At 44.2% G+C, this 24468-nt stretch overlaps 1 protein-coding gene across 6 annotated transcripts in view; it reads right to left on the bottom strand.

Annotated features, from left to right (window-relative positions):
• Positions 1 to 24468, bottom strand: part of LOC147615149 (antitermination NusB domain-containing protein) — an 85786-nt gene that overhangs the window by 22859 nt on the left and 38459 nt on the right. For 3 of the 6 annotated variants that reach the window (XR_015262754.1, XR_015262753.1, XR_015262752.1), the window contains exons 4-7: positions 4108 to 4162; positions 3935 to 4022; positions 3703 to 3801; positions 3458 to 3552 (exon numbers count right to left, since the gene is read on the bottom strand). Coding sequence is in view for 3 of the 6 variants with exons in the window: in XM_086779150.1 (XP_086635276.1) it covers positions 3703 to 3801; positions 3935 to 4022; positions 4108 to 4162 (242 nt within the window). In the remaining 3 variants the exon portion in view is untranslated. The remainder of the gene's footprint in view (positions 1 to 3457; positions 3553 to 3702; positions 3802 to 3934; positions 4023 to 4107; positions 4163 to 24468) is intronic. The other 3 variants (XM_086779150.1, XM_086779152.1, XM_086779149.1) reach the window with 1 other exon arrangement.

Here is a 24468-nt window from a genome sequence, read left to right as displayed (position 1 = left end):
TCATTGTGTTGCTTTATAGGTCCACACTTCATTATAGTCTGGCTGGACAACTCATAAGTGAGTTTGGGCATCCACACTTCATTAAAGACTAGGCAGACAGGTTATAAGTGAGGTTGGGCATTTATTGGATGACGGCCGGCCAAACTCTCATAAATCAGGCACTCTTTTAAACTAAAGAGTGTGGACAACTTATTGGGCACCTTCTCCACTTATGGGAGAGGTGTGGCTCCTGTTGAGATGGCCCAATGGCCACACTAGAATGACCTTCTCAAGTAGGAATAGTAGACAACTTCAGTTTTAGAGCTAATCCCTGAATATTCTACGTTTGCGTCTACTCCAAGTCACTCATGCCCATAGTAACATAAAAACCCGTTTTGCCCTCTCGAAACGGCACGAAACGTTTCGAAACAAAACGAAACCTGCCCATCGAATCGGTGTTTCGTCCAAATGTAAAGTGAGGTCAGAATGTAGAAAATATGGAAGCAAGAGACTAGAAATGAAACAAGAACACAAATGAAAGACACAGAGTTACCTTGAGATGAGTGTAGACAAGACACAAGATTGATACATTCATTGATGTGACACCTACAATTTATAGGTGAGAAGTACAAGATTGAGTAGACTCACTTATGGGATAAATGTAGAGGTGCCACATGGCACTAGACTCAAGACACAAAGACTGAAACTAGACAAGAGAAATAGTACACCTAGTGTGCACTTATTTCCAACACCCTCCTTAAGTGGACACTAGGAGGAAGACAAAAGACAAGACTATAACATGACAAAAGATAAGACCAAGACAGAGAGACTAGACAAGGATTGAGAGACAAGCTAGAAGACAAGATGGACAAGACTAGAAGACAGACATAAAGACTGATAGACTGAGAGACAAGACATGAGAGACAAAAGATCCTGAGACACCCCTCCTCAAGTGATATCCTCATATGGGTCCACAAGGGTAGGGACAAGAGTGGATCATAGACAGACAGAGAGAGAGACAATCAGCCAGTAGAGTGGTCCCACAGAGAGAGAGAATGTCAGAGAGACATGAGAGAGACTGACAAATAGAAGATAAATGGGGACATAGACAAAAAAATGCCAAGACAATGTGGGTAGCTAATCCACAAAAGAGAGACATGTAGACTGATAGACAAAGTGTCAAAGACATGTGACAGGATAGACACATAGGATAGACACATAGACAGAGAGACTGACTGATTGGAGATAGATAGAGAGATGGACCTTGATAGATAATCCCTCCTCAAGAGCAATCCTCCTGCTAGAGTGGGTAATGCAGGGGTGCCTCTTGGATAGGGACAAGATAAGTCCATGTAGACAAATAGACATGATATTACCCCATGATCTACATCATTGGTGACCAATGGTGGTAGATAGCATGAAAAACATAGATAATTATGAGAGAGATGGGAAGGTCTTACCAGATTTGGCAGTGTCTAATCCCGTACAAGATAGAGAAGTAAATGAAATTCAGAACTGAGATATTTTATTTTATTTTATTTATTTATTTATTTATTTATTTATTTATTTATTTTATTTTTTTAAAGAGATAGAGAGTAGACTGAAAATAGAACACATCATACACTTGATTTCTGCTTTAAATTTGCTGCTGCAGGTCTGGTTGGTCCAATGGACAGCTAACCCACATGTTGATGAAGAAGAGAGTGGCATGGATGCAGATGATTGCAAACCGTAACATGGCAGCAGAGATGAGAACAGATCCGACATTGACTTCCCTTTCACTGAAAGTTCTGTTGAAGAGGATGAGGGGAGTGGTTCTGATGAGGTAGGCGAAGACCCAAGCTGCAAGGAGGCCACAAAGCAGGAAAAGAGAGACAAGTTTAGAGATTAGAGTTAAGGCGAGTACCGCAGTAAGTGAGGCGCCATTCTTGCGGATCCGGCTGCCTGCTTCGGCCAGAGAGTTTGGCTTGGCGAAGGATGAGCGGTACACGAGCTCCCGCCATGGCCGACTCTGCGAGACGGTGTGCTGCCAAGTCTTTGAGATGCGGCCCAGAAAGGCGCCAGCAGCTGCCCGTGAGAACGCTAACACTGATGTCGGAGCTCCTCCTACCACTGTCCCGACAGTAGTAGAGGTGTCTTGATTCGCCATCGCTTGATAGAGAGAGAGAAGGCGCGACAGATCGAGACCATTATTGAGATTGGTTATCTCGCAGACAATGTCCTTGGCTCTTTTCTCAATGTGAAAAGGTGAGCCCGCAGGCTTCACGCTGTACACATAGACGGTGACGCGGCCTTTGTAAATCTTCTGGCGAGCCATGTCGCAGCCAGGAGTGCCACGCAACATGGATTTGATGTTTTGAAGGGACGTTGATGCCTTCCACCGAGCTTCAATCGAGCTTTTGAGGTCGGGCGAGTTGAAAACAAACACCAGCACTTTGCAACGGAGAGTCGCGAATCCATGGGTGAAGCCACACCAAAGGCCTTGTAAAATCTGCGATGAGTCTGTAGGCATGTACGCGAATGCAGGCAAGTCCGTGGGCTGCGCTGAATTGAGTGGGACAGCTTGGAGAGAATGGCAAAAGCTCAGAGGAAAAACAGGGAAACCCTAAAACCATGGCTCTGATACCATGTAGAAAATATGAAAGCAAGAGACTAGAAATAAAACAAGAACACAAATGAAAGACAAAGAGTTACCTTGAGATGAGTGTAGACAAGACACAAGATTGATACATTCATTGATGTGACACCTACAATTTATAGGTGAGAAGTACAAGATTGAGTAGACTCACTTATGGGATAAATGTAGAGGTGCCACATGGCACTAGACTCAAGACACAAAGACTGAAACTAGACAAGAGAAATAGTACACCTAGTGTGCACTTATTTCCAACACAGAAAAATGGGCGAGAGGTTTTTTTTTGCAAATGCGATTTTTGCCGTCGTTTCCATCTTTGTTTGCTGCCCATTTGTCACTTCACGCATTCGACACTTCTTCTCAACCGCAACCTGTTGCTCCAGCTCTTCTCCTCGTCCACTCCTCCTTTTCGCTCCTTCACTTCTTCTCCTCCACGCCTCCTCTTCCTCTTTCTCTCTTCTCCTCCACGGTGCACCCCTCCCCTCTTTCTCTCCTTTTCTTCTCACCTCCCTCTTCCCTTCCAACTTGTTTCTTTCCTCCTCTCTTTCTCTTCTTTTCTTGCCCAAATTTTGAAAATACCAAAAAACCTACTCTCAAAATCATGAATTTCATACCCACTAGTCCCAAAAATGCATCTTCATCTTTCTGTTGGCTATGTTATAAATTTGGTATGTGTATATAAGAAGCGATTTCGAAACCTTTGCGTTTCGTCCAAAACAGACGAAACGAAACCTTCGAAACGACGAAACAGCGAAACGGACGAAACGTTTCATGTTACTATGCTCATGCCTAGTCTAAAGTCTTATGTTTGCCTTGCATTGACTTAACTCTACTTAACCTTACCCATTGAAACTTGGACCAGGGCTTAGCCTCCAGCTTCTTGTAACACCATTAACTTCATTGGATTGGATATGCCCTTCTTTCCCTCTTTAGAATAGCTGGCCAAATTCACATAGGTTTTTCATATAAAACTTCATCTATACGTTTGCAAGCATATAGATCAGAGATTGACAACTCAAATGAGCTTCATGTATAAAAAAGAGAAAAATGCAAACTCTAAAAGCAACAAAAAGAAACTGACAACTTGCCTCATTGATTGCAATTTTAGGGGATGTCCCCCTTTTTGTCATTTCAGCCATTGCCATGTGAAGAATGCATTGTTGAATGGCTGCTCCATGTCCTGGTTCCTGCACATCCGAATACAAAAACGGTCAGGTAGAATGTAGCCTAGTGTAATGAATTTCATTTAAAAATTTACTTTGTAAGAATAAGAAGCTTCTAGGCTACAAAACATGAAGAAAATTTATAGAGAAAACTTGCCTTCCATGTTTTTGGAAGGTAGTCTATTAGTACAAGTTCTTGCTCCGTCCAACTATCAACTGTAACCTGAATAATCTCCTGAGCCAACCTGTTCAATGTGTCCCTTAGCCAGCTAGAAAGTAATGACCCAAGCAAACCAAGCATGTCAGTGAAATATAGATAAAAACTCTTACTTTAAAGCAAATTTGTTGTAGATGAGAGTAAGTGGGGCAGAGAGAACTGCAGCTTCTGTCAAGACAAAAAACATGAACAAATAATATTTTTAGGCATACTGCATTAGCATCATGATTGACATAAACAGCTACTTTCTTTATCAAAAGTTCATAATCCACAGAGATACAAACCCGTAAAACTACTTGCAAAGCTATGTGCCCCAAGTCACTGCTCATTATGACTCATGAGGTGATAAATTCATGTAGTCTCTAAGACTCTAAACTTGAAAAGGTGAAGTTAGCTATGCTTGAATGTCCTAAAAGGTTGTCTTTTCCCTGCAGGCTACTACTTCTTGGAGCTCCCCTACCCTGTTAACCAATTGAATTAACATGAGCACTTCAACACTTCATACGTAAAAAGAGTGTCTTTCATACATCGTAAAAACATCCTGCTCATGTTTGTAAACACTCTTGAGACACTCCCACATTATGTACTTCAAGGTTGTATCATGAGGAACCCGGCTCATAAGGCCAAATTCTTGTAAAAGCCTTGTAACTAGTGGTAGGCACCTCAAGTGACTTATTTCCAAGTGGCCTAGTGAGAAATGGCTTATGAAGTATCTAAGCCAATGCCCTCATGATTGTAAAGAATTCCCTCATTCATGGAATAGGCTAGAGCTAGTGTTCTCTCTATTCTCATGCAACTCTAATCTAGATTGTGTAGAATTGTTATTTGATTAAAGTTTGGGACATGCTTTGCCATCGTCGGCTCATCTTCTCCTTCTTTTCTTCTCTCTTCTCATCTCTTGAGCAGTAGGTACTATAGTGATGATTCATGCCAGCATTACCCCTTCAAACCTCACAGAGGGCGGTTCCAGCTCCCATTGGAGAAGAACCACATCCTCACCATTTGAGGGTAAAGCTTCTAAGCTCAACTTGAGCATAGCGGCTTGGTAAGTTCACCACAACCTTGTGAGAACAAGTAAACATCATTGGCGCCGTTGCCGTGCCATATTGCTTCATTTTGTTGTGTTTCCCCAATGTAGTCTATCATAGCTCTCTATTGAGCAATAACACACCACAAAAAAAGCCTGGATTTGGTTTTCTCTTTGTCTGTTTTCGATTAGGAAAAGTCAAGAAAATCCCTTGAATTGTTTTTCTCAAGAAATAGATCCTTCTATTAGTTACTAAGAAAAACAGCCATCATGGCTAAGTACAAACTCACCTCCATAAAGGGGAGTGAGCATCAAGAAACTGTAAAGGGGGAGGATGCTCTTCTCCTCTGGTTGGCAGCTCTGGGAGGAGAAGGCTATCTCATACAATTTATTTATTTATTTATTATTTTTTTATTTTTTATTTGGGGGGGGGGGGGGGGGGCACACACAAGTGGTCTAAAGTGCCAGGTGAGCTCACCACCATTGTCAATGAGAAAGGGACCATGATGCCAAATCCTCAAGAGACCTCATGGGGCACTTCCGCATACGGTCGGAGCCACCCAGAAGCTTCCCCATTGTCCACGTAGGGTATGAATGATATCAAGCCAAATGCTCCGAATGGACTCCGCTGGTGGGGTGAGGGTTTTCCCTCGATGGCCTTGCTAGCGAGCTCGCCAAATGTGCCACGTAGCAATACTGCTACGAATCCCCCATCTCTCGAGGGAGCCAGAGTCAAATGGTCGATGACTGGAGCTACAATTGGCACTACGAAAATACAACGACCTACAAGGTAAGTCCCCTATCCTCCTCATATGCCATGGCAGCCTTGGCCCTAGTGGCCCAAGCAACTGTGCCCCAAGGGGACTAGTCCATAGTAAAAATGCAGAGAATCCGCTGCCAAACTAGCTAAGTCTTCGCGCAATCCCAAAGGAAGTGTTGCTGGGATGGCCACACCTCGAACACCCTGCTCGCCTACCTCCTATGGCCAAACAAGTGCCGATTGCCAAGCTCCGATGCGCCAATTGCCATAGAAAGAGAGTGATCTTTCATGGTCCCCACACCCTCTTTGAGAAATCTGAGAGAAATTGAGGGAGGCCTTGAGACTACTAGTGCCTTGCTGCTACTGGAGTGGCCTCGATCACTGGCATCTGAATCCTGTGGCCGACAAGCTATGCAATGTAAGCAAAGAAAGGAGTGTTGGGAGCCTCCTCACTAGCATATGGGATCCTGCCAAGTCCACTCTCTTAGGTCTTGAAAATCCCTTGATTTTGTATAAAGAGGCTCAAAATCCAAAACGGGTGAAAAGCTTAATCTTTGCTCTCTTTTTGCTTAATCTTGTTGATTTTGCTTTATTGGTTGGATTAGCTCTTAATTTTTCTTGATTAGAGAAGACTTTTTTGCTTAATTTTTAGCTTGAGTAGTGTAATTTCTAGCTAGGATTAGAAGTAGGATTAAGCTTAGATTGATGCATTTGATAATTGGGGTGATATTATTGCAAATTGCTTGATTTTTAACTCCTAAACGAACCCACATCACAATTTGATCCATTCCTCAAAATTGAACTAAATTTGGTAATTAATAATAAAAAAAGCAAGCCGAATATAAAGGCCTAATTGTAAGAGAGAAGGAAAAGTTTGGGCCTCTATAGATGTCTAGGGTTTTGGTTATATGGTCTAGGGTTTTGGTCTAGGGTAATTAGGTTCCAGGGTTAGCTATTCCAATGCCTGTAAATAGCCACCCTAGGACCCCCCTCTCATTTTCCATTCCATTGCTTCTCTAAGCTTAATTGAAGCTTAAAGGGTAACACAATTTCGAAGACTAATTGAAGCCCAAGTTCCTTGCCAAGGTGATTAATTAGTGTTTAATTAAAGGTCGATTTGGTGGTTAATCCAAGGCTTTGATTTGGACTCAATTGGAAACAATTTTAATCTAATTATTAAGCTTAGTTGACATAAAAGTCCATCTTAATCGAGGCATAAATCGGGCTCTTCAATTCATGGTAGGAATCGATTGAGACTTAAAACTCTGGACTCAACCACTAATCGAGCTTTATTTTAGGTCTTGATAATGTTGTGATTCATTTAATTGGGCTTCTAATTATGCTTTGATTGTCCCATTAATTAACATCTAACTAAGTCTTGATATTGAACCTTTGAATTTCTCGGATTGGGACACAAAGCTAGATATTAATGGGCTTGCTAATCCACATTTATTAGGGTTCACAAGAAGTGGCAGATTGAATTAAGTGTTGAATTCAATGTGAGCTAAACCTTATTAAGGCCTCATAAAACCTCAAGAAAAAGCTTCAATTTGGGCACTATTAAGCACTTAAATGGCTGCCAAATCCAAGCACTTGTAAAAGGCCTTAATAAGCCTTAATGAGAGCCTATAACACCATCTAGTCCTGAACTGCCAGCCCCATTGCTCTCTTGCCTTGCCGGCAACTTCATTCATGCCTCTCAACCTCCCGTGCGGTGCCTTGTAGACCTAGTGAAAAGGTTTTAACACGCCTAAAAAATATGCCACAAAGGTGATGTGATTAGCCCTTTAACAAGCTAAGTACGCCTTAAACCAATGCCTAAACACCTTAAATCAAAGCTTAAGATTCTTAACCTATGTGCCAACTATATGCCTCCATCATGCTTCTCTCACCCATTGCTTGCAGCAAATTAGTAGCCTTAAATCAAAGCTTAAGAGTCTTAACCTATGTGCCAACTATATGCCTCCATCATGCTTGTCTCACCCACCGCCTGCAACAATCTAGTAGCCTCCCCCTTTCAAACCTTGGAAACAACTGCCTACCACCCACCCACCTTACCCATGAAAAGCTAGAATGGGCTACAAACTTCTTGGTGTTAGGGGTGGAAAGAGGAGTGCTTAAACATGCTTGATTAAGGTTTAAAACAACCTTTAAACAAGGATTAACTAGCTTAATGATTGGTGAGCCATGTAGTGAAGGCAACGATTGTACCCTCAAAAGATGCCATTGTGCAAGTGTCTTCATGATTGGTGAGCCAAACACTGAAGGCAACAGTTGTACCCTCAAAAGATGCCATTGTGCAAGTGTCTTCATGGTTGGTGAGCCAAACAGTGAAGGCAACAATTGTACCCTCAAAAGATGCCATTGTGCAAGTGTTTTAGAGATCATGCATCATTGTGCATGCCCTTAAGTTCATTAGCCCTATATCACAAACACATTCACGAACTACAACACGCATATCTAGCAAAAAGACCCCAAACACACGTTGAGTTGCTCAATTATTTGGTCCACATTCATTAGCAAGTACGCTTTCATTAACCTCACGAACATGTTCATGTTCACAAGCACCAGTTTTTAAGGTCAATCTAATGCACACATTCACGATAAAGTAAGGACTCTCTTTCAAGCATTCGTTAGCTTTGTAGCAAGCGTTCATAATTCAACCTTTCCTCCTAATCCATGCGTTCAAGAGCATAAACCGTGCATTCATAATCCCAAGGCAAACATTCGGATTAGCTTGCATGCTTATTACCTTGTAGCTTTATCTTCCACGTGTCCTTCAGCGTAACCCACACACTTGTGATCCACTTCATCTAGCAAGCATGTTAGGATTTGGGACTTAGTATGTGTGAACACCCTCTTACGAGAGGGTAGGATAAGTGTGCCATGTGTCATCGGTATAGTGTGTGAGAGATTTCTATGGATCAAAAGATATGGCTACTAGCCTACAAAACATGTACTTGTGAAGGGTTTCAACATCAAACAATAAACCACCATTGAGATGTGCAATACTTTTTGTCTCTTATCTTTGTCATATCTTGTAGGTTTTAGGGTTAGGGTTTGCACAGGTACAAGCCTAAGCTATGGGGGATCAAAGAGATCCATGGTGTGAGTGTGTGCACACAAAGAGAGAGACAAAGAGACAGAGAGAGAATGCTTAAGGAGAAAGAGAAAGAAAGAAAGAAAGATATATTAAGCGTCTACTAAAGACCCAATGGACCTATGAGAGAGAGAGAGAGAAAGAAAGAAAGAAAGAAAGATATATTAACGTCTACGAGAGGCCAAAGTCGGCCTATGAGACAAAAAAAATAATACAACTGTGTTCTTCCCGTCATCGGAAGCAAAGGAAAAGAAAGAAAAGAAAAAGCGTACATGTGTCTGGATACAACTGTGAATCATCATGGATCGGTGAAGCCCATATACAAACAATATAAAGAGGGGTGGGGATGTGGATGGGGTGCTAAGGCAAGATGCATCTCTATATGCTGAAGGGGTAGTACGAGCATGCTATGCAGATCTATGTCTAACTCCATCCAGTGCCATAAGAGGGATATGAGATATCATACATCGCCGATGCTGAGGCTGTGAGTGGCGTGAACATGTACCCTGAGTCTGAATGAAAGCGAGCTAGCCTCTCCTGTGTCTCCATCTGGTGTCTCATCCAGATAGCTGCTATCTCTCGGTGACGGAGTCGGGGTGCTCTGTGACCAATCTGTCTAGGTCTCCTCCTGGCTCTCAATTCCTCTACTCTCTGTACGGTCACCCCACGGCAACCTGTTTAGGGGCTGTTTACAGCCCTGGACAGTGTTAGGAGCCAGCCACCAACAGCATTAGGAGCATGCTATGCTCCAGTCGGCCATCATATGTAGCAACCAGCAGCAGGTCGGGTATGATTAGGCAGTTGGCCAGCAGCTATGGGCAAGTTAATGGAGAATAAGCATTGGCCGACAGCTTCATGTGGGGCAGCAACATTGTGCGCAAGCATTAAATGCTATTTGTAGCATTTTATTGTCCATATACACAGGCCGACACGGATTATACTGACAGACTAGCAGCTTATATTCATATATAAGCAAGCACTTGGTCACAACATAATTGATTCAAGTTTCAATCATCAGTCAAGCATAAAGTCAGCATTCAGTCTTCATCCTCTCTAGGCAAACATTGAAGCTCCTCTTCAACATCCAGCCAGCGTATGTGCAGTCCTACAGCTATCCTGGACTTGCATAAGTGGCCCAAAAGAGTTTTCTACAGTGCCCTTGGATTGGTGAATTCTCTTCCTCGTCCTTGCATTGGGCAGTCATAACTCTTGTTCTCAAGCATTGTACAACAATTCTCCAAAGAAGTAATATAAGCAAATACTTGCAGAGGGGGGGCCCTTCAGTGGGTATTTAGGAGCTTATACTTTGTCATCTACTTTCTCTTCTCTCTGTCTCTCTCTCTCTCTCTCTCTCTCTCTCTCTCTACTCAGTGAATGGATGCTAAAGATCTCACCAAAGTAAAGGTTTGAAGAGGCTTTGTTGTGTGTTACCACGATCAACCTCAGTGCATGTAACATCATTACTAAAAACCCTTAAATTTATGATTGTTGATTTGCAGGTAGAAGTTGCAATGGCGGCGCCGTACTAATGATGTAACTACGCGGTGGGCTAAAGACGACAATGAGCATGTTAGTCAGTAGGTTATGGCCAACAACGATAAGCAACCACATGAACTGCAAAGCTTCAATCCTCAAAGTCAGACTTAGTTAAATTACCTATCCATATCAGGATTTGGTTAAATCATTGTACCTAGGGGATAACATAAGATACTTCCCTCTTCACAAAATCCTAGAACTAACAAGTATTCCAATACATGAGTATACACAAGCATCCTCATCGTGGGTAGCCCTCCCCGAAGAATGCCCCTATCAATCCAAAATTTGTGTCCTCTCCAGAACACCTCCAATAGAATAACTAGCATGACCTACAATACCATGTATACCAACAAACATAGTTGTCTGCAGGACGCATACCGCACCACAGGTACGTAGAAACCAGTATGAAACAGGCTAGGCATACGGTACAAGATCCGGGATGATTTTTTTTCCATGATAGTTTCGCCGCTGTGATACGATCCATTTCGTATTGTTTTGTTTTGTTTCGTACCTAGCTAGTACGGCACGATAAAAAAAGATTTTTTTTTGCCATTCGCTGTTGCCACCCACCCAGCCACCCACCTTAGGAAAGCTAAGCCTAAGACATTCCTTTAAGTTCTAAGTTTTAGGGAATTTAGCCTAATAACTATACCAAACATAATCTGAAAGTTCCCACTAGTCATGTGCTTAGTACATCAAAGGCAAATTCAACCTTAGGGATATACATGTCCGAATTAGATGGTCCTTTGGAGACATGCATCGAGCATCTGTACCAAGGTCTGATTCATCCTCATGTTTGCCCAACAAACCAAGGATAATCAGCAAGAACTCATACCCAATCAACTACTGACTACGTGAAGTGTCTAGTAACTTCAAGTTCCTATCACTCACTATGCAAAAATGGTAAAATCGTGCTAAAATAGCATGTGCTCTATTGGCCCAAAAGATTAGTAAAAGCATGCTAGCTAACCACCCAACCATAGATCCGTACAACACAGAATCTCCCCCAAGCATAGGGGCTAAGGCTCAATCCAGACAAACCACACCAGTCAGCCTTAGCATCCCATTCTGCAAAACTTGCCCTAAGGGCGATCAGGGGGCTGTCTTCTGCATCAAGGATGGATAATCGGGAGTGTGGATTGCATCCATGGGTCTTGTCACATAACAATCCAATAGAACAATCCACTCATCAAATAACCCTCACTTATATAGCTTTTTTCAATAAAAGCTATACTTATGGGATTATTAACTTATAAGTCACTTTCTAAGCCTTAGCCCTTACACTCAATCTGCTTTTACTGATATTTTGGGCCCCCTGGACCCTAATAGCCAACCTAACCCTAGTTTAACAATTTAACCCCTAGGTTAGCCTCAACTACATAATAGAGGTGCATAGATCTATATGACTTTTTAGCTAATGTATTTTTCCTTTCTCTTTTTTAAAAGAAATTTGCAATACATCACATGCATAGACATTCTTCGAGCCTCAATTCTCATTTAGATTGAAACCTCCAATATCTTGTAGATGCACAAGAAAAGAAAAAAAATCCAAGAGCTAGTTATTCACTTGATTAAACACATGAAGTAGATATAAAAAGCACTCTTGTAACACCTTGAACCACCCGACAATCACCCTCCAGCATGTCTCACTCAAACTCACTCGTTGGTGACCACAAGGATCCCAAGGGGGCCTCCGTAGAGGACTTATCACACTCTCCCTCTCACTCTCACTTGCACCTAGCCCAAAAAAGCCTTGATCACCCCATAGAGTTTCAAAAATAGAGATAACAATGATCAAAATACAAAGCTTCAAATGCTCAGCATTAAAAAAATCTCCATAAATTCTTTAGAAGATCTCACTCACTCAATCTTTCAAATAGCAATTAAAAATCTCAATCGTTAAGCTTTTCTTCTCTCTTGATCTGAACTACACCATCTAGCTTCTTTAAAGACCTTCACACGCTCAAAATTCAAGAAACACAACCGAAAATCAATGGGTTTCGAATTTCTGTAAACAAAAACTTTCTACACTCAAGCTTCAAAAGGAAACAAAAGAAGTCCACTGGAAACTTGAGGCTTTTGCAATTTTGGCCTAAGAAACCACCGGTAGAAGACTTCCAGCTTCTTCATGCACTCTACATGATTGGGGTGATGGTTCTCCAGCTTATGTGGCAATCTCGTGAGATCCCCAAAAAAGGTTTCTTACGGTTTGATCTAATCTTGCTTCCTTGGTGTGCAACTAACCCAAGAAATAAAAAGAGTCGACACCATAATCACAGGGAATGGGCATTTTTAGACTCAAGAATGTTGGGGATGGCAGCATCTTCCCGTTCCCATTCACATCCCATGTCACTCTATAGTCACAGGGAATGGCCATTCTCAATCTTTTTTGTCCCCGTTCCCCGTCCCCATTTCACGTCCCATGTGACTATGGTCGACACAATCACACAAGTAACTCCTCCACACTCATCCTTTGGTCCTAACGAGGCCTCCTTTGGGCTGTTGCTCTATTTTTCAGTGGGATTGAGTATGTACAAATACCCTGGCTCATAAAACAAAACAAAACAAAGTGTGTACAAATGCCCTAGTAGCTTATTAGGCCAAGTGCCGAGCACCAAATATCAAGGCACACAAGTTGGGCATCAGATCTCTTGCCCCAAGTGGGTGGATAGCATGTGCAGCCCACGGGCAATTTGTGTCACCATTTGGTCCCTTCACCAGTCTTGGCCAGTGTTTCACTGTTCACACACTAGGCAGAGCCAAGGTGTGAATGGGGATTTTCCATATAAGAAAGTTTGGCTTGAAAGACAGCTACAGTACACGAGCAACATGGAATTTTATTTATCAAAGTGACTTATAATGCTTATAAGTCAGTGTGTTCGCATATCTTTAATGAAGGCTGGACATACTTATTCTTTGGGCCATGGAAGGGTGGACAGAAGGAGGTGCCTACATAAAACTTGGGCTATAAGCCTAGGAAAAGCATAAAGTGGATATTTTGGGCCAGCCCAGCTATTTTTAGCAAGGCCACTTTTGGCAAAAAGGTAAAGCAAGAGCACTATTTGAAGCTGGCCCACTCTATCTAAAGGGGCTAGGGGGGTTAAATTGAAAAAGGCAAAGGAGGAAGGGGATCCGCGCAGGCATACAGGCCGGCAGCAGTTATTTATCTCTTCTCCCTCTCGACTGGCTGCCACAGAAGCTAGCAGCACAGCAGCTCGAGTTTTTTCTTCCTGCAGGCTGCTATCCATGCTGAAAGGGCGACTGTTTGTTTCTCTCTCTTTTCTCTGGGCTGGCCAACAGAAGAATTCTTCCTGCCTATTGCTGGTCGCCTGCAAGCTGGCCGAGAGCTGCTGGTTCTATCTCTAACTCCCTTCCTTGACTGGATGCAGAGTATCTTCTCTCTCTCTTGTTCAATTGAGTGCTACAGAGGTGCTGGCCGTTCAACAGTACCCCCTTTGCTAGGCTAGCCAAACAGCAGCGAAGTCTCTCTGTCTTTCTCTTGACTGTGGCTGCTCAAGAGTTGGCTGAATAGTAGCGGCTGTCCTTTGGGTTCCCTTGCATGGGACAAGCTCGGAACATAGAACTGTATTGGAGCAGATTTGAGACTTTTTTGAGCCTGTTTTTGGACAGATTTTGGTGTAGTTTCTATCTTGGCTCTAGACAGAGATCTGGGCAAGAGTCTTGCTCATGCTTTGTGGAAAATTCGGTGCTTTTTGAACCAACGCCTTGGTATATTGTAAAAGCTTCTATCTGAATAAAGAAGTTTCTACGGGGAGCCGGTCGTTCCGGCTCGGTGCAATGTTATTATATTGTTTATGGTTCTTCCGCTGTGTTTTTCATGCTGTGTCTGGTATTTAAATTGTTGGTTTATTGTTCCGCGTCCCCGATTTCGGTTACAATTTGGACCAAGCCTAAGCATGTGCATAGCATCCAATGGCCAACAATTATGCACCTTTTTAGCCCAGTTTGAACACGCTAAGTGACTTGTATGACACTTTTACAGGGTTTGTAAAAGGATGGCCAACTCGTGTTGGTGGGTGTTTTAGTTGGTCTATAAATAGACCCATGGTTCTCCCTCATTCCTGAGCTCACTCCCAGCTCAAGGAGCAAGTCACTGGGCATCAGCAAGAGCATCCAAGAGCGTCAAATGCCAAGATATCAAGACTTTGCTATAGCATAGGACAAGGCCAAAGTCAACAAGGAAGGAAGAAGAACTCCGGAGCACCTTTTTAGTCCAGTTTGAGCACATTAAGTGACTTGTGCCAGGCATGTCGGAGCTTGTGTGTTGCATGGAAACACCCGCTTATGAGGTTTAAGATGAGGATGCCGTGTGTCATCATTTCATTGTTAGTGTGTTATCCTAGGTGTCAAAAAGATGAGGTTTTGTAACCATAAAAGCATGTACTTATGAAGCTCTTTTCACTCATTCCAATATAGTGAAGATATCATTGAGTCATGTATATCTTTGTGTACTGTTGTAGCATGCGCTAAGCTAGGACCGTGTGAAACAATGAAGCCTTTCTTTAAACCTAAGTTTAGTGGGTCGTTGGCAATCCTTTAAAACAGCATACATGAATCTGAAATACATGTAGTAGAGATGACACTAGATGGGGTCCTGAATTACCCACTGACGGGCCCCCTGCAAACAAGAGTATATGCTTTATTTCTTCTTTTGGAGAACTGTATACAGGCTGAACTATGTCCACAAGACTGAGCGGCCAAATTGACTAACTGATTGCCAAACACAAGGACAAAGCGACCAAATGTTGGGCAGAACTGTGCATAAGCTTTAAGCTATCTTCGAGAGAAATACACCGTTCCGACACTGAGGGAAGGTGTGCTGAATATTCCTGAAGAGACTGAGCTTCTTTGCCTTTGGGCTGAGAGCACAAGTAGGGCCGTAAGTATGCACAGGCAAGAGCCTAGGCACACATGCTTGTCTTTTGATGTTAATCTTTGGTTTTTTCTGATGATTTTATGGATTGAACAGCACTTGCCTTTTTATATGCTTCAAGGTGCAAGTCGGCTGCCTGTTATGCCGGTCGACTGGCAGAAAGTGTCCACGACTAACATAAATGTCAATCGGCTGTAGCATCTGATACCCGAATAGCATTTAATGTCAGCCAGCTGCCTGTAGCAAGTTGGGTGGCTGCCAATCCTGGCCGACTGCTCCACAGCCTCCCAAAGGCTGGTCAGCTGAGCCTACATGCAAGGCTAAGGGGTTGGCTACCCCCCTTGCAAGGCAAGCCCAACTTGGGGGCTGTCCCCTTCTGCATGAAATGCATCTATATGCTCTAATGCATCTACTGATATGGCTAACATCTACATGCTCCTAAATGATGAACACTTGTTGAATTCTCCACAGTGGGTTAAGAGGACTGACCTGACACTCTAAGGCTGGGAGACTGACCTACGTAGCTCGTGCCTAACATGTCCCGGACCGGGCTCACAAAGGGGTCACGCATACAACAAATAAATACTAAAAGGTACTACTTCTATACATGATTCTTGCACTATTGATGAGCCAGTTTGTCACTGTGTACCACAGTGCATAGGTGCACGTGACACTCCCTCTTGCTTAGCTTGATGGCAGGTTCATAGCTTCAAGGTAGTCCGCCAATAACTGTGGATACTCGAGGAAAAATTCTTCATCTAGCCAAACGACTTCATGAGCCCCTCAATCTTTGAACTTGGCATAAAATTGGCAAAGACGTCGTCCACAACCATGCTTCCAACGATGTAGAAGGATCTGCTCAGGCTCTATTGCCTCTACTTCATCAACCATTTCTAGCTGCCGCTCTTCCTGAACATTCTACAATGAAGGTCCAATATAAGGCTTTAACCAAGAGACGTGGAAGACATTGTGCATCATCCAACTGTCTAGCAATCTGAGTTGCATGGCAACGTCGCTTATCTTCTTTATGATGGGAAAAGGACCAAAAGTTCTGAATGACAACTTTGGACAGCGCTTGCCCACTTGCTTGAGCCTTTGCTTCATGATCCTTAAATATACCCATTCACCTTCTTTGAAATTGACGTCTTGCAGTGACTTGTTTGCCTGTCTGGCGTAAACCTCCTAAGCTTTGGTAAGACGCTCTTTAACGGACTCAATGATGGGCTGAAAAAGTTTATGTTGTCTTATTGGCTTCCAAGGAAGGAGAGATCATCCTCGTGAAAAGGGATGAAAATCTTCGACCAAAGGCTGCCTCGTCCGAAGTTTTGCTAACACTGGACATTGAGAATCGCCTATACCAACGGGAGATGAAGCTCCCACTTTGACTACTGATCATGGCAGTACGCTTTAAACACATCGAAAATCAACTAATTGTAAATCGCGGTTTGGCCATCGGTCCGAGCATGGAATGCACTGGACAATTGCAATTTGGTACCAAAGTTGTCGAACAGAGCTCGCTAGAAGTGAGATGTAAACTTTGGGTCCAGATGTGAAGTAATGGTCCGTGGCAAACCACAAACTGGATACCAATGTCAAAGAAAGAGCCGAGCTATATCTTCTACTGTGGCCGTCTGCTTGCATGGTATAAGCATACAAAATTTACTGAATCTGACAACTATCGTCATACACTGAGTATTCCGAGATCCAATAGATGTAGGAAGGTGTCCAACAAAATCCATTGAAATGAGGTGAAACGAACCCTCCGGAACGGGTAATAGCTGAAGCAACCCTGCCTACTTGGTATGAGGTACTTTCACTTTTTGATATATGGAACACTGAGAAACATAGTTGTACACATCCCTGCGCATCTTCGGCCAATAAAACGATCTTTCTAACTTCTCCAAGGTCCTGTTGATCCCGCGATAACCACCAACAAGTAAATTGTGGGCATCATGGAGGAGTTCCGGTCTTTTCTCCCTGAGAACACATAGTCGACCCTTGTAAAAGAGCCAACCGTCCTGAATGGTGTAATGACCCGGTTCGGAATAAACGGACATACTGTAAGGAGTTCCAAAATCTGGACAATCTATATACTGTGTCTTCATACTACTGTCTAAATATTTTCCTTGTAACTCCAACATAGAGGACTCTTGTACTATCTGAATACTATCTTTGCAAGTTAGAGCATCGCAAGCAAGGGTTGTGCTTACCCAATACATACTCAATCATTCCTCCAAATTGTTGGAACAACTAACTCCATCGGTGCTGTCTATTGCTCCACTAGGCGCTTGGCATAGTTTGTAACCACTTCAAGGCCTGGTGGTCTATCTTCAGAGTAAATTCCCTTCCATAAAGAAAAGGTTTCCACTCCTTCAAGCCTGTGATAACCCCTAGCAACTCTGTCATATACAAAATAATTTTTTTCTACATCATTCAACTTTCTGCTATAATACACCACTGGTCTACATTCTTGTTGCAGAATTGCTCCTATGGCGAGATTACTGACATCAATGATTACCTCGAAAGGGTCATTCCATGATGCAAGTTTAAGAACTAGTGCTTTGGAAGCTGCCTTTTGCAAAGCAAAGAAAGCCTCTAAAGCCTTATCTGTGATGATTGAAACTTTCTGTCTTTTAGTCTTCACTCCCTTGAGCAAATCTGTCATTAGGGTTGCAAGGTTAGAAAATTGATCCATGTGCCAGCTATATGCTTGGCACAAGCCCACAATGGAACGTATCTCTTGGGCCGTCTTTGGAACGTCCCAATCGAGGATTGCCTTTATCTTTTCAAGATCAAAGCAAATGCCATTGGAACCGATCACATAGCCCAGGTATTGGACTTCTTGAACTCCAAATATGCTCTTCTTTGCATTAATGTAGAGTTCGTTGTCTCGCAAAAGCTGCAAGACCTTCTGCACATCTTTCACACGCTGCTTTGCTGTGGCAGAAAAAATAAGAATATCATCCAAAAAAACAAAAAGACATATACCAATGAGTACGGCAAAGACTCGTGACATCATCTTGTTGAATGCATAGTCACCAAAAATGAGAAACAGGAACAGAAACGTTCGAGGAATGGAAACAGGGAAACGGGTTTTTAGGGGCGGAAACGACCATTTCCTATGACGATATCACTTGAGAAACGAGAAACGGCCATGGAAACGGATGGGGTCCTGAATAGAGAAACGCATTTCTAGGGACTAAAACGGTCGTTTCTTGTGACTATGGTTGAATGTCGCGGGTGCATTGGTCAAACCAAAAAGCATGACCACGAACTCATAATGCCCTCATTCTGTTCGAAAGGCATTCTTTGGGATATCGGCCTCGAAAATCCGGACTTGATGATAAATGTTCGGATCAAATCCCCAAATGAACTGCTTGAGTTTCTTCTCCTCGGATTTCCCCAACTGTTGAGCTGATGTCATCACCTTCTTGGAGTAGGTGAGCACAGGAGAACCGTTGTGGATACTCTTGTAGAACTCATCTTCAGTTTGTCATGTACTATGGAGGTAGAAACTTGGTCTTCAAATCTGACACAAAAGTATCTCAATCATAGTCTGGTAAGCCCGTGTAGGAATCTGTGTGCAAACGGAACGGGACCAATGTTGCCACCAAGTAACTGCATCACCCGTGAGGTGTGGAGCCGCTAGGTGGACTTTGTCTTCAATTTCTGTGATTTTTGAAAGAGGAAAGTGGGCAACAAATAGGTGAATAAACTCAGTCACAGCCGAATGGTCGCACTTGCTATCGTACTTGGTGAGGTTCATTGAGGCACGGATAACTGTTGTCGAAGCTATGGCTGGGGTTGTCAAGGATTGAAAAGGGTGGGAATAAGTTACCAAAGTCCGGAGTGTCTGTTGGAATTAGTCCCTCAAGTCTTCTCGGGCATGTCGCTCATGGTTCGCCTTTGCCTCGAGCTTTGCCTGCAATGGCTCTTCTTTGGCCTTGCATTTGGCTTTCTCTGCCAGTTGTTCGACCAGTCTTGCTTCATGGTCTCACTCTTCCTTTTAAGTCATCATCGACACCATTGTTCCATTGAGGAATTTTGTTCTTTAGGTGTCTCTTGCTAGGCCAAGGTTGCCTGTAATTCTCCAAGTTTTTTTTCCATTAGCACTCTTTCGAGTTAAATCTAGAGTTGCCGTAACTGCTCCTTTAGCTTTTGGTTGTCTTCATCTTCTTTTTGCGGAAGCCTTTCTTTGAATGGTTCTTCTTCTTTATTTATGTCTTCGGAGCTTGATGCCATTGTGGATGGGTGAGTGGTTTTTCCCGATCTCAGCTTTTCCATCCATTGGATGCCCTCAGCCTAGGTTGCCTGGTTGAATCACGTCCCAAGCTCTAATACCAATGTAGCATGCGCCGAACTAGGACCGTGTGAAACAATGAAGCCTTTCTTTAAACCTAAGTTTCATGAGAGTCTTTAGCAATCCTTTGAAACAACATACATGAATCTGAAATAGATGTAGTAGAGGCGACACCAGATGGGTTCCCGAATTACCCACTGAAGGGCCTCCCCTACAAGTAGGAGTATTTGCTTTATTTCTTCTTCTGGAGAACTGTATACAAGCTAAACTATACCCACAAGTCTAAGCGGACAAACTGATTGACTAACCGCCAAACGCAAGGACAAAGCGACCAAACGCTGGGTAGAATTGTGCATAAGCTTTAGGCGTCTTTGAAGCTATCTTCGAGAGAAATATACCGGCCCAAGACCGAGGGAAGGTGTGCTGAATACTCTTGAAGAGAATGAGCTTCTTTGCCTTGGGCTGAGAGCACAAGTAGGGCTGTAAGTATGCACAAGCAAGAGCCTAGGCACACATGCTTGTCTTTTGATGTTAATGTTTGGTTTTTTCTGATGATTTTATGGACTGAACAGCACTTGTCTTTTTATATACTTCAGGGTGCAAGTCGGCTGCCTGTTATGCTGGTCGGCTGACAGAAAGTGTCCATGACTGACATTAAATGTCAGTCGACTGTAGCATCTGATACCTGACTAGCATTTAATGCAAGTCAGCTGCCTGTAGCAACTGCCAATCCTGGCCGATTGGCCCAAGACCTGGCCGACTGCTCCACAGCCTCCCAAAGGCTGGTCGGCTGAGCCTATATGCAAGGCTAAGGGGTTGGCTAGCCCCCTTGCAAGGCAAGCCCAACTTGGGGGTTGGTGAAACCGATCCCGTCAAACGGGAATAGACTCCGTTGGACACCCACACGCATAATAGCACAACTTAATATCACAATTTGAAATGGACAACTTAATAACAACTGAAAATTGAAATGAAAAGAAATGTTGATAGATGGACACCAGCACTGGGGCCGCAACGGGTCGACCCCCCCCCTCAATATATGATATATTATTGGGAGTATTTAACAAATACAATGCTCCATGGGTTCAATGAACCAGATGATGTCCATGTGCAACTGAGATGAATACAGGGACCGTGGTTCTCCAAAAGCTTGGACTACCCGGCACCGAACGGGTGTTAGCGGTAGAGAGAATCCTTTATCAGATTTACAACAAAGTTCTTTACTTAAATCTGAATTCACTTACTTGTAGCTCGCAAATGGAAGACAAATACCCGAGGTGTCTGTGCAGCTACTAGAGGTGGACACCAGGGCGCAGCAGCCTGTCGAGGAGGAGGAGGAGCTGCCTGTGTAGAAGGTGTAGCCACCTAGGAGGTGCAGAGCCACCTGTAGCCGCCTATGGAAGGGAGGTGCAACCCCACGCAGCCGCCTGTAGAGGGGAGTGCAGCCGCCTCCAAAGGATGAAACAACCGCCTGTTGAAGAGGAGACAGCCCGCCTTTTGTAGAGAAGGGGCAGCCGCCTGCAAGGGCGGAGGATGAGGCACAGCCACCAGCTGAAGAGAAGAAGGTGCAGCTGCCAGCTGAAGAACACGGAAGCCGTCTGGCTGCAGTCGCCTGTGGGGTGGAGCAGCCGCCTGTATGGGCAGGAGACACCTGGCTGCAGCCGCCCGTGGGGAGGAGGCACAACCGCCCACAGTAGATAGGTGCAGCCGCCTGTGGCTGCGAGTCGCCTGAAGGAGGCGCAGCCGCCTGAGGAGATGGAGAAGGAGCTGCCTGGCTGCAGAGCACAGCCGCCTGGGGAATAGTAGTAGCCGCCTGTATGGAGAGGAGCAGCCTGCTGAGGAAAACACAGCCGTCAGCTGTAGAGGTGGAGGAAGCGTAGCCTGAGGAGGAGGAGACGATCGCCGGCTCTATCCTTTTACGAGTGGGGTGGTCGCTCTCTTTTGTAGAGATTGGAGAGGAGTTACACGACCAAAGCTGGCCGGCTCCCCAAGCTTGCATGGGGGCGGCCAGCTTCAAAGTGTGGTGTGGGTAGGTGGCCATGCACCCATCCCCACACACATAAATGGTTAAGTGTGGGGGTTTCCCTCCCCACCTTGGCCCATATGTGGGTGCCCACTTTTAAATGAATGTGAACTTACAACCTTATAAAATGAAAGGTTAGAAATAAAACTATTAAACCAACAAGTGCAATACACTTACCACCTGTTCACACGCAACAAAACTCGTCAGAAGACAGAGCAAACTTCACGACTCACTAGCAGGCGTCCCCGCTCAGTAAGTGGCACGTCAAGCAGGCAAACACAAGAATACAAGTCATGCGAAAACAGTTTCAAACATGCAAAACATGAGTGCATGTGCAAATAGTATCATGGACATATCTCCCGTTCATGGAACAAGTACAAAACATCTGTCGGGCACAAAAATGGCACGACATAAAACATAAATCCTGGTCTTCCTATGGAGTGACAGTCCCATAGGTAAAACACAGTTCCAGGCACGAGCCTCCCTATGGAGTGATAGTCCCATAGACAAGACATGGCACAAATACTGGCTCTTCGATGGCGTGACAATCCCATGGATAGAACACAGTCCAGGTCATACACGGGTGGCACCAATTTGGCTCCCATCCACACGACACCATCCTGCTAACACACGGGTGGCACCAGTCTGGCTCCCGTCCATGTTAAGCAAAAATACTGGCCTCTTCACATGAGACACCGGCCTGGCCTCAAGTGAACGAGACACAAAACTGGAGATGGACCAAATGGTCGGCCAATTGGTGACAGCTGGCCTTAGGGCTGGTCCCTGCTACATGAAGTGCATCTAATGCATCTACTGCTATGGCTGACATCTACATGCTCCTGAATGATGAACACTTGCTGAATTCTCCATAGTGGGTTAAGAGGACTGACTTGACCTACGTAGCTCGTGCCTGACATGTCCCGGACATGTGTTAAACGTCATTACAGAAAGATGTAGTCTTCTGTGTTTCTGTTCTTTCTAGAGTAGATTAGTTTAGGTGTTTATTCTTAATCTCTCTCCCTCTTGGTCACCCCTCACTTCTCACTCTCCCTCTCCCTCTCCCTCTAGCTCCCGGTGAAGAATACCAATCTCACAATTGGTATCATAGCTTGGCCAACCTTTTATCTATCTTCTATAAGAGCTGGTCAAATTGGTACAACTCTTCAAGCACATAGGCTTCATTTTGACAGTCAAGCATTTGGGATAAAAATCAGCTTCATAGCTAAGAGCAGTAAAGGTTACAAAAGTGCAAGAAATTGCAGCTCTCTATCAAAGCTCTTTAGCCAGCATTCGAGCTAAAGCCATAACATTCTGGATCAGTAAGCACATTTGAGAGCTTAAGGCAAGAGGAGGAGAAGAGCGGCCGGTTGAGAGATCAATAAGAAAAGAGAGGGCATAGAGATGCCACCGCAGATTGATAGAGAAGGCTGTAGAAGAGACACGCATGATAAGGGATACCAGTGCAGGTACGGTGGCCAAGAAGAGACTCTAGCGTTTATGGATTTGGGAGAGCCGGCCCATCATGCGCCTCCAGTGGAACCCGTGGGGGTGGACCTGCAGACAAGGAGGAGACTCCGGGTACTCCGTTCTTTGCATACACTGCACGACTAGGCTGTAGGATCTAGATGCTCGGGGTCGAGGGCACTCTGATAGCAACAAGACATTGGTAGTCTCAAGGCCTCTCACCGCACTCTCTCAAATTTTTGGAAGAGGCTCTGGGACAGTTTTCCACCTCGGAAGGTCACCCTCTTTTTGTAGTTGTTGGCCCATCGGAGTTTGGCGGTTGGCACGTGGTTGGCCATTTGCGGTAGATCAGCAACATGTCCAAGATGTGGCCATCCCTAGGAGTCTCAGCAACATTGTCTTTGGATTGCCCAAAGGCTCGAAAGGTTTGGCAGCGGATTCTCTGCATCTTCACTATGGACAGGACTCCCATACTATCACATGGGACACTATGGCTTAGGCCACTGAGGCCAAGGTGGTCATGGCTTACAAGGAGGAAGGTGGGGGGCTAGCCCTTCAGGTCTCTCACCTTCGCATCTCGACAGTGCCAGTCTCAGCCCCATCCCACTGGTCACTGGACTCTTGGTTCAAGCTAGAGATGGGAGATTTGCTGCATGGCACATCTGGAGAGCTTGATGCAATGAAGCCATTGAAGGCACCCACACTCTACCTGCGGAGTCCATCGGAAGCATCCGGCTCGACATCATTCATACCCTCCATGAATAGTGGAGGAAGCTTCAAAGTGGTTTTAACCGCATGCGGAAGCGTCGGGAAGCCTTCTTGAGGCTCTAGCGACCTGGTCCTTTTCTCACAGATAATGGTGGTGAGCCCACTTGGCACTACAGACCACCTATGTGGTTATGAGATAGACTTCTCCTTAAGAGAAGCCAGTCAGAGGAGAACTGCATCCTTCCTCCTTATTTCGTTCTTTGATTCTTGCTTTGTACATGGAGGCGAGGTTGTATTTAGCCTTTGAGGTTGTTTTTTTGTTAAGTAATAGAAGGAACTTGTTTCCGAGGAAAAAAAAGGAAGGGCCAGCAATGCAGGTCACGCGAGGCTCATCATCAGCAGAGCAAGAGCAACTAGTTGTCTTCGAGTGTAACACAGGAAGAAGCCACGCCTGAAGAGCTCTCCTTAAGCGGTTGCATCCTCGAGTAAAGATCTGCACACTGCTGCACATCGACCTTCAGAGAAAGATAAGATTATATGTGATTCTAATAAAGCCTAAACATTGCAAACTTCATTTTAATTCTTCAAAGATGGCACATATTCCCGCTAGCACCATTTTCACAATTTTTGGAAGCTTCAAAACTCTCTAAATTTTTGGGTAG

This window comes from Cibotium barometz, chromosome 40 (assembly GCF_041138505.1).
Source record: "Cibotium barometz isolate CiBa-2024 chromosome 40, ASM4113850v1, whole genome shotgun sequence".
Lineage (NCBI taxonomy): Eukaryota > Viridiplantae > Streptophyta > Polypodiopsida > Cyatheales > Cibotiaceae > Cibotium > Cibotium barometz.
The sequence above is the reverse complement of the archived record's forward strand: the minus strand, read 5'-3'. Positions and strand labels throughout refer to the sequence as shown.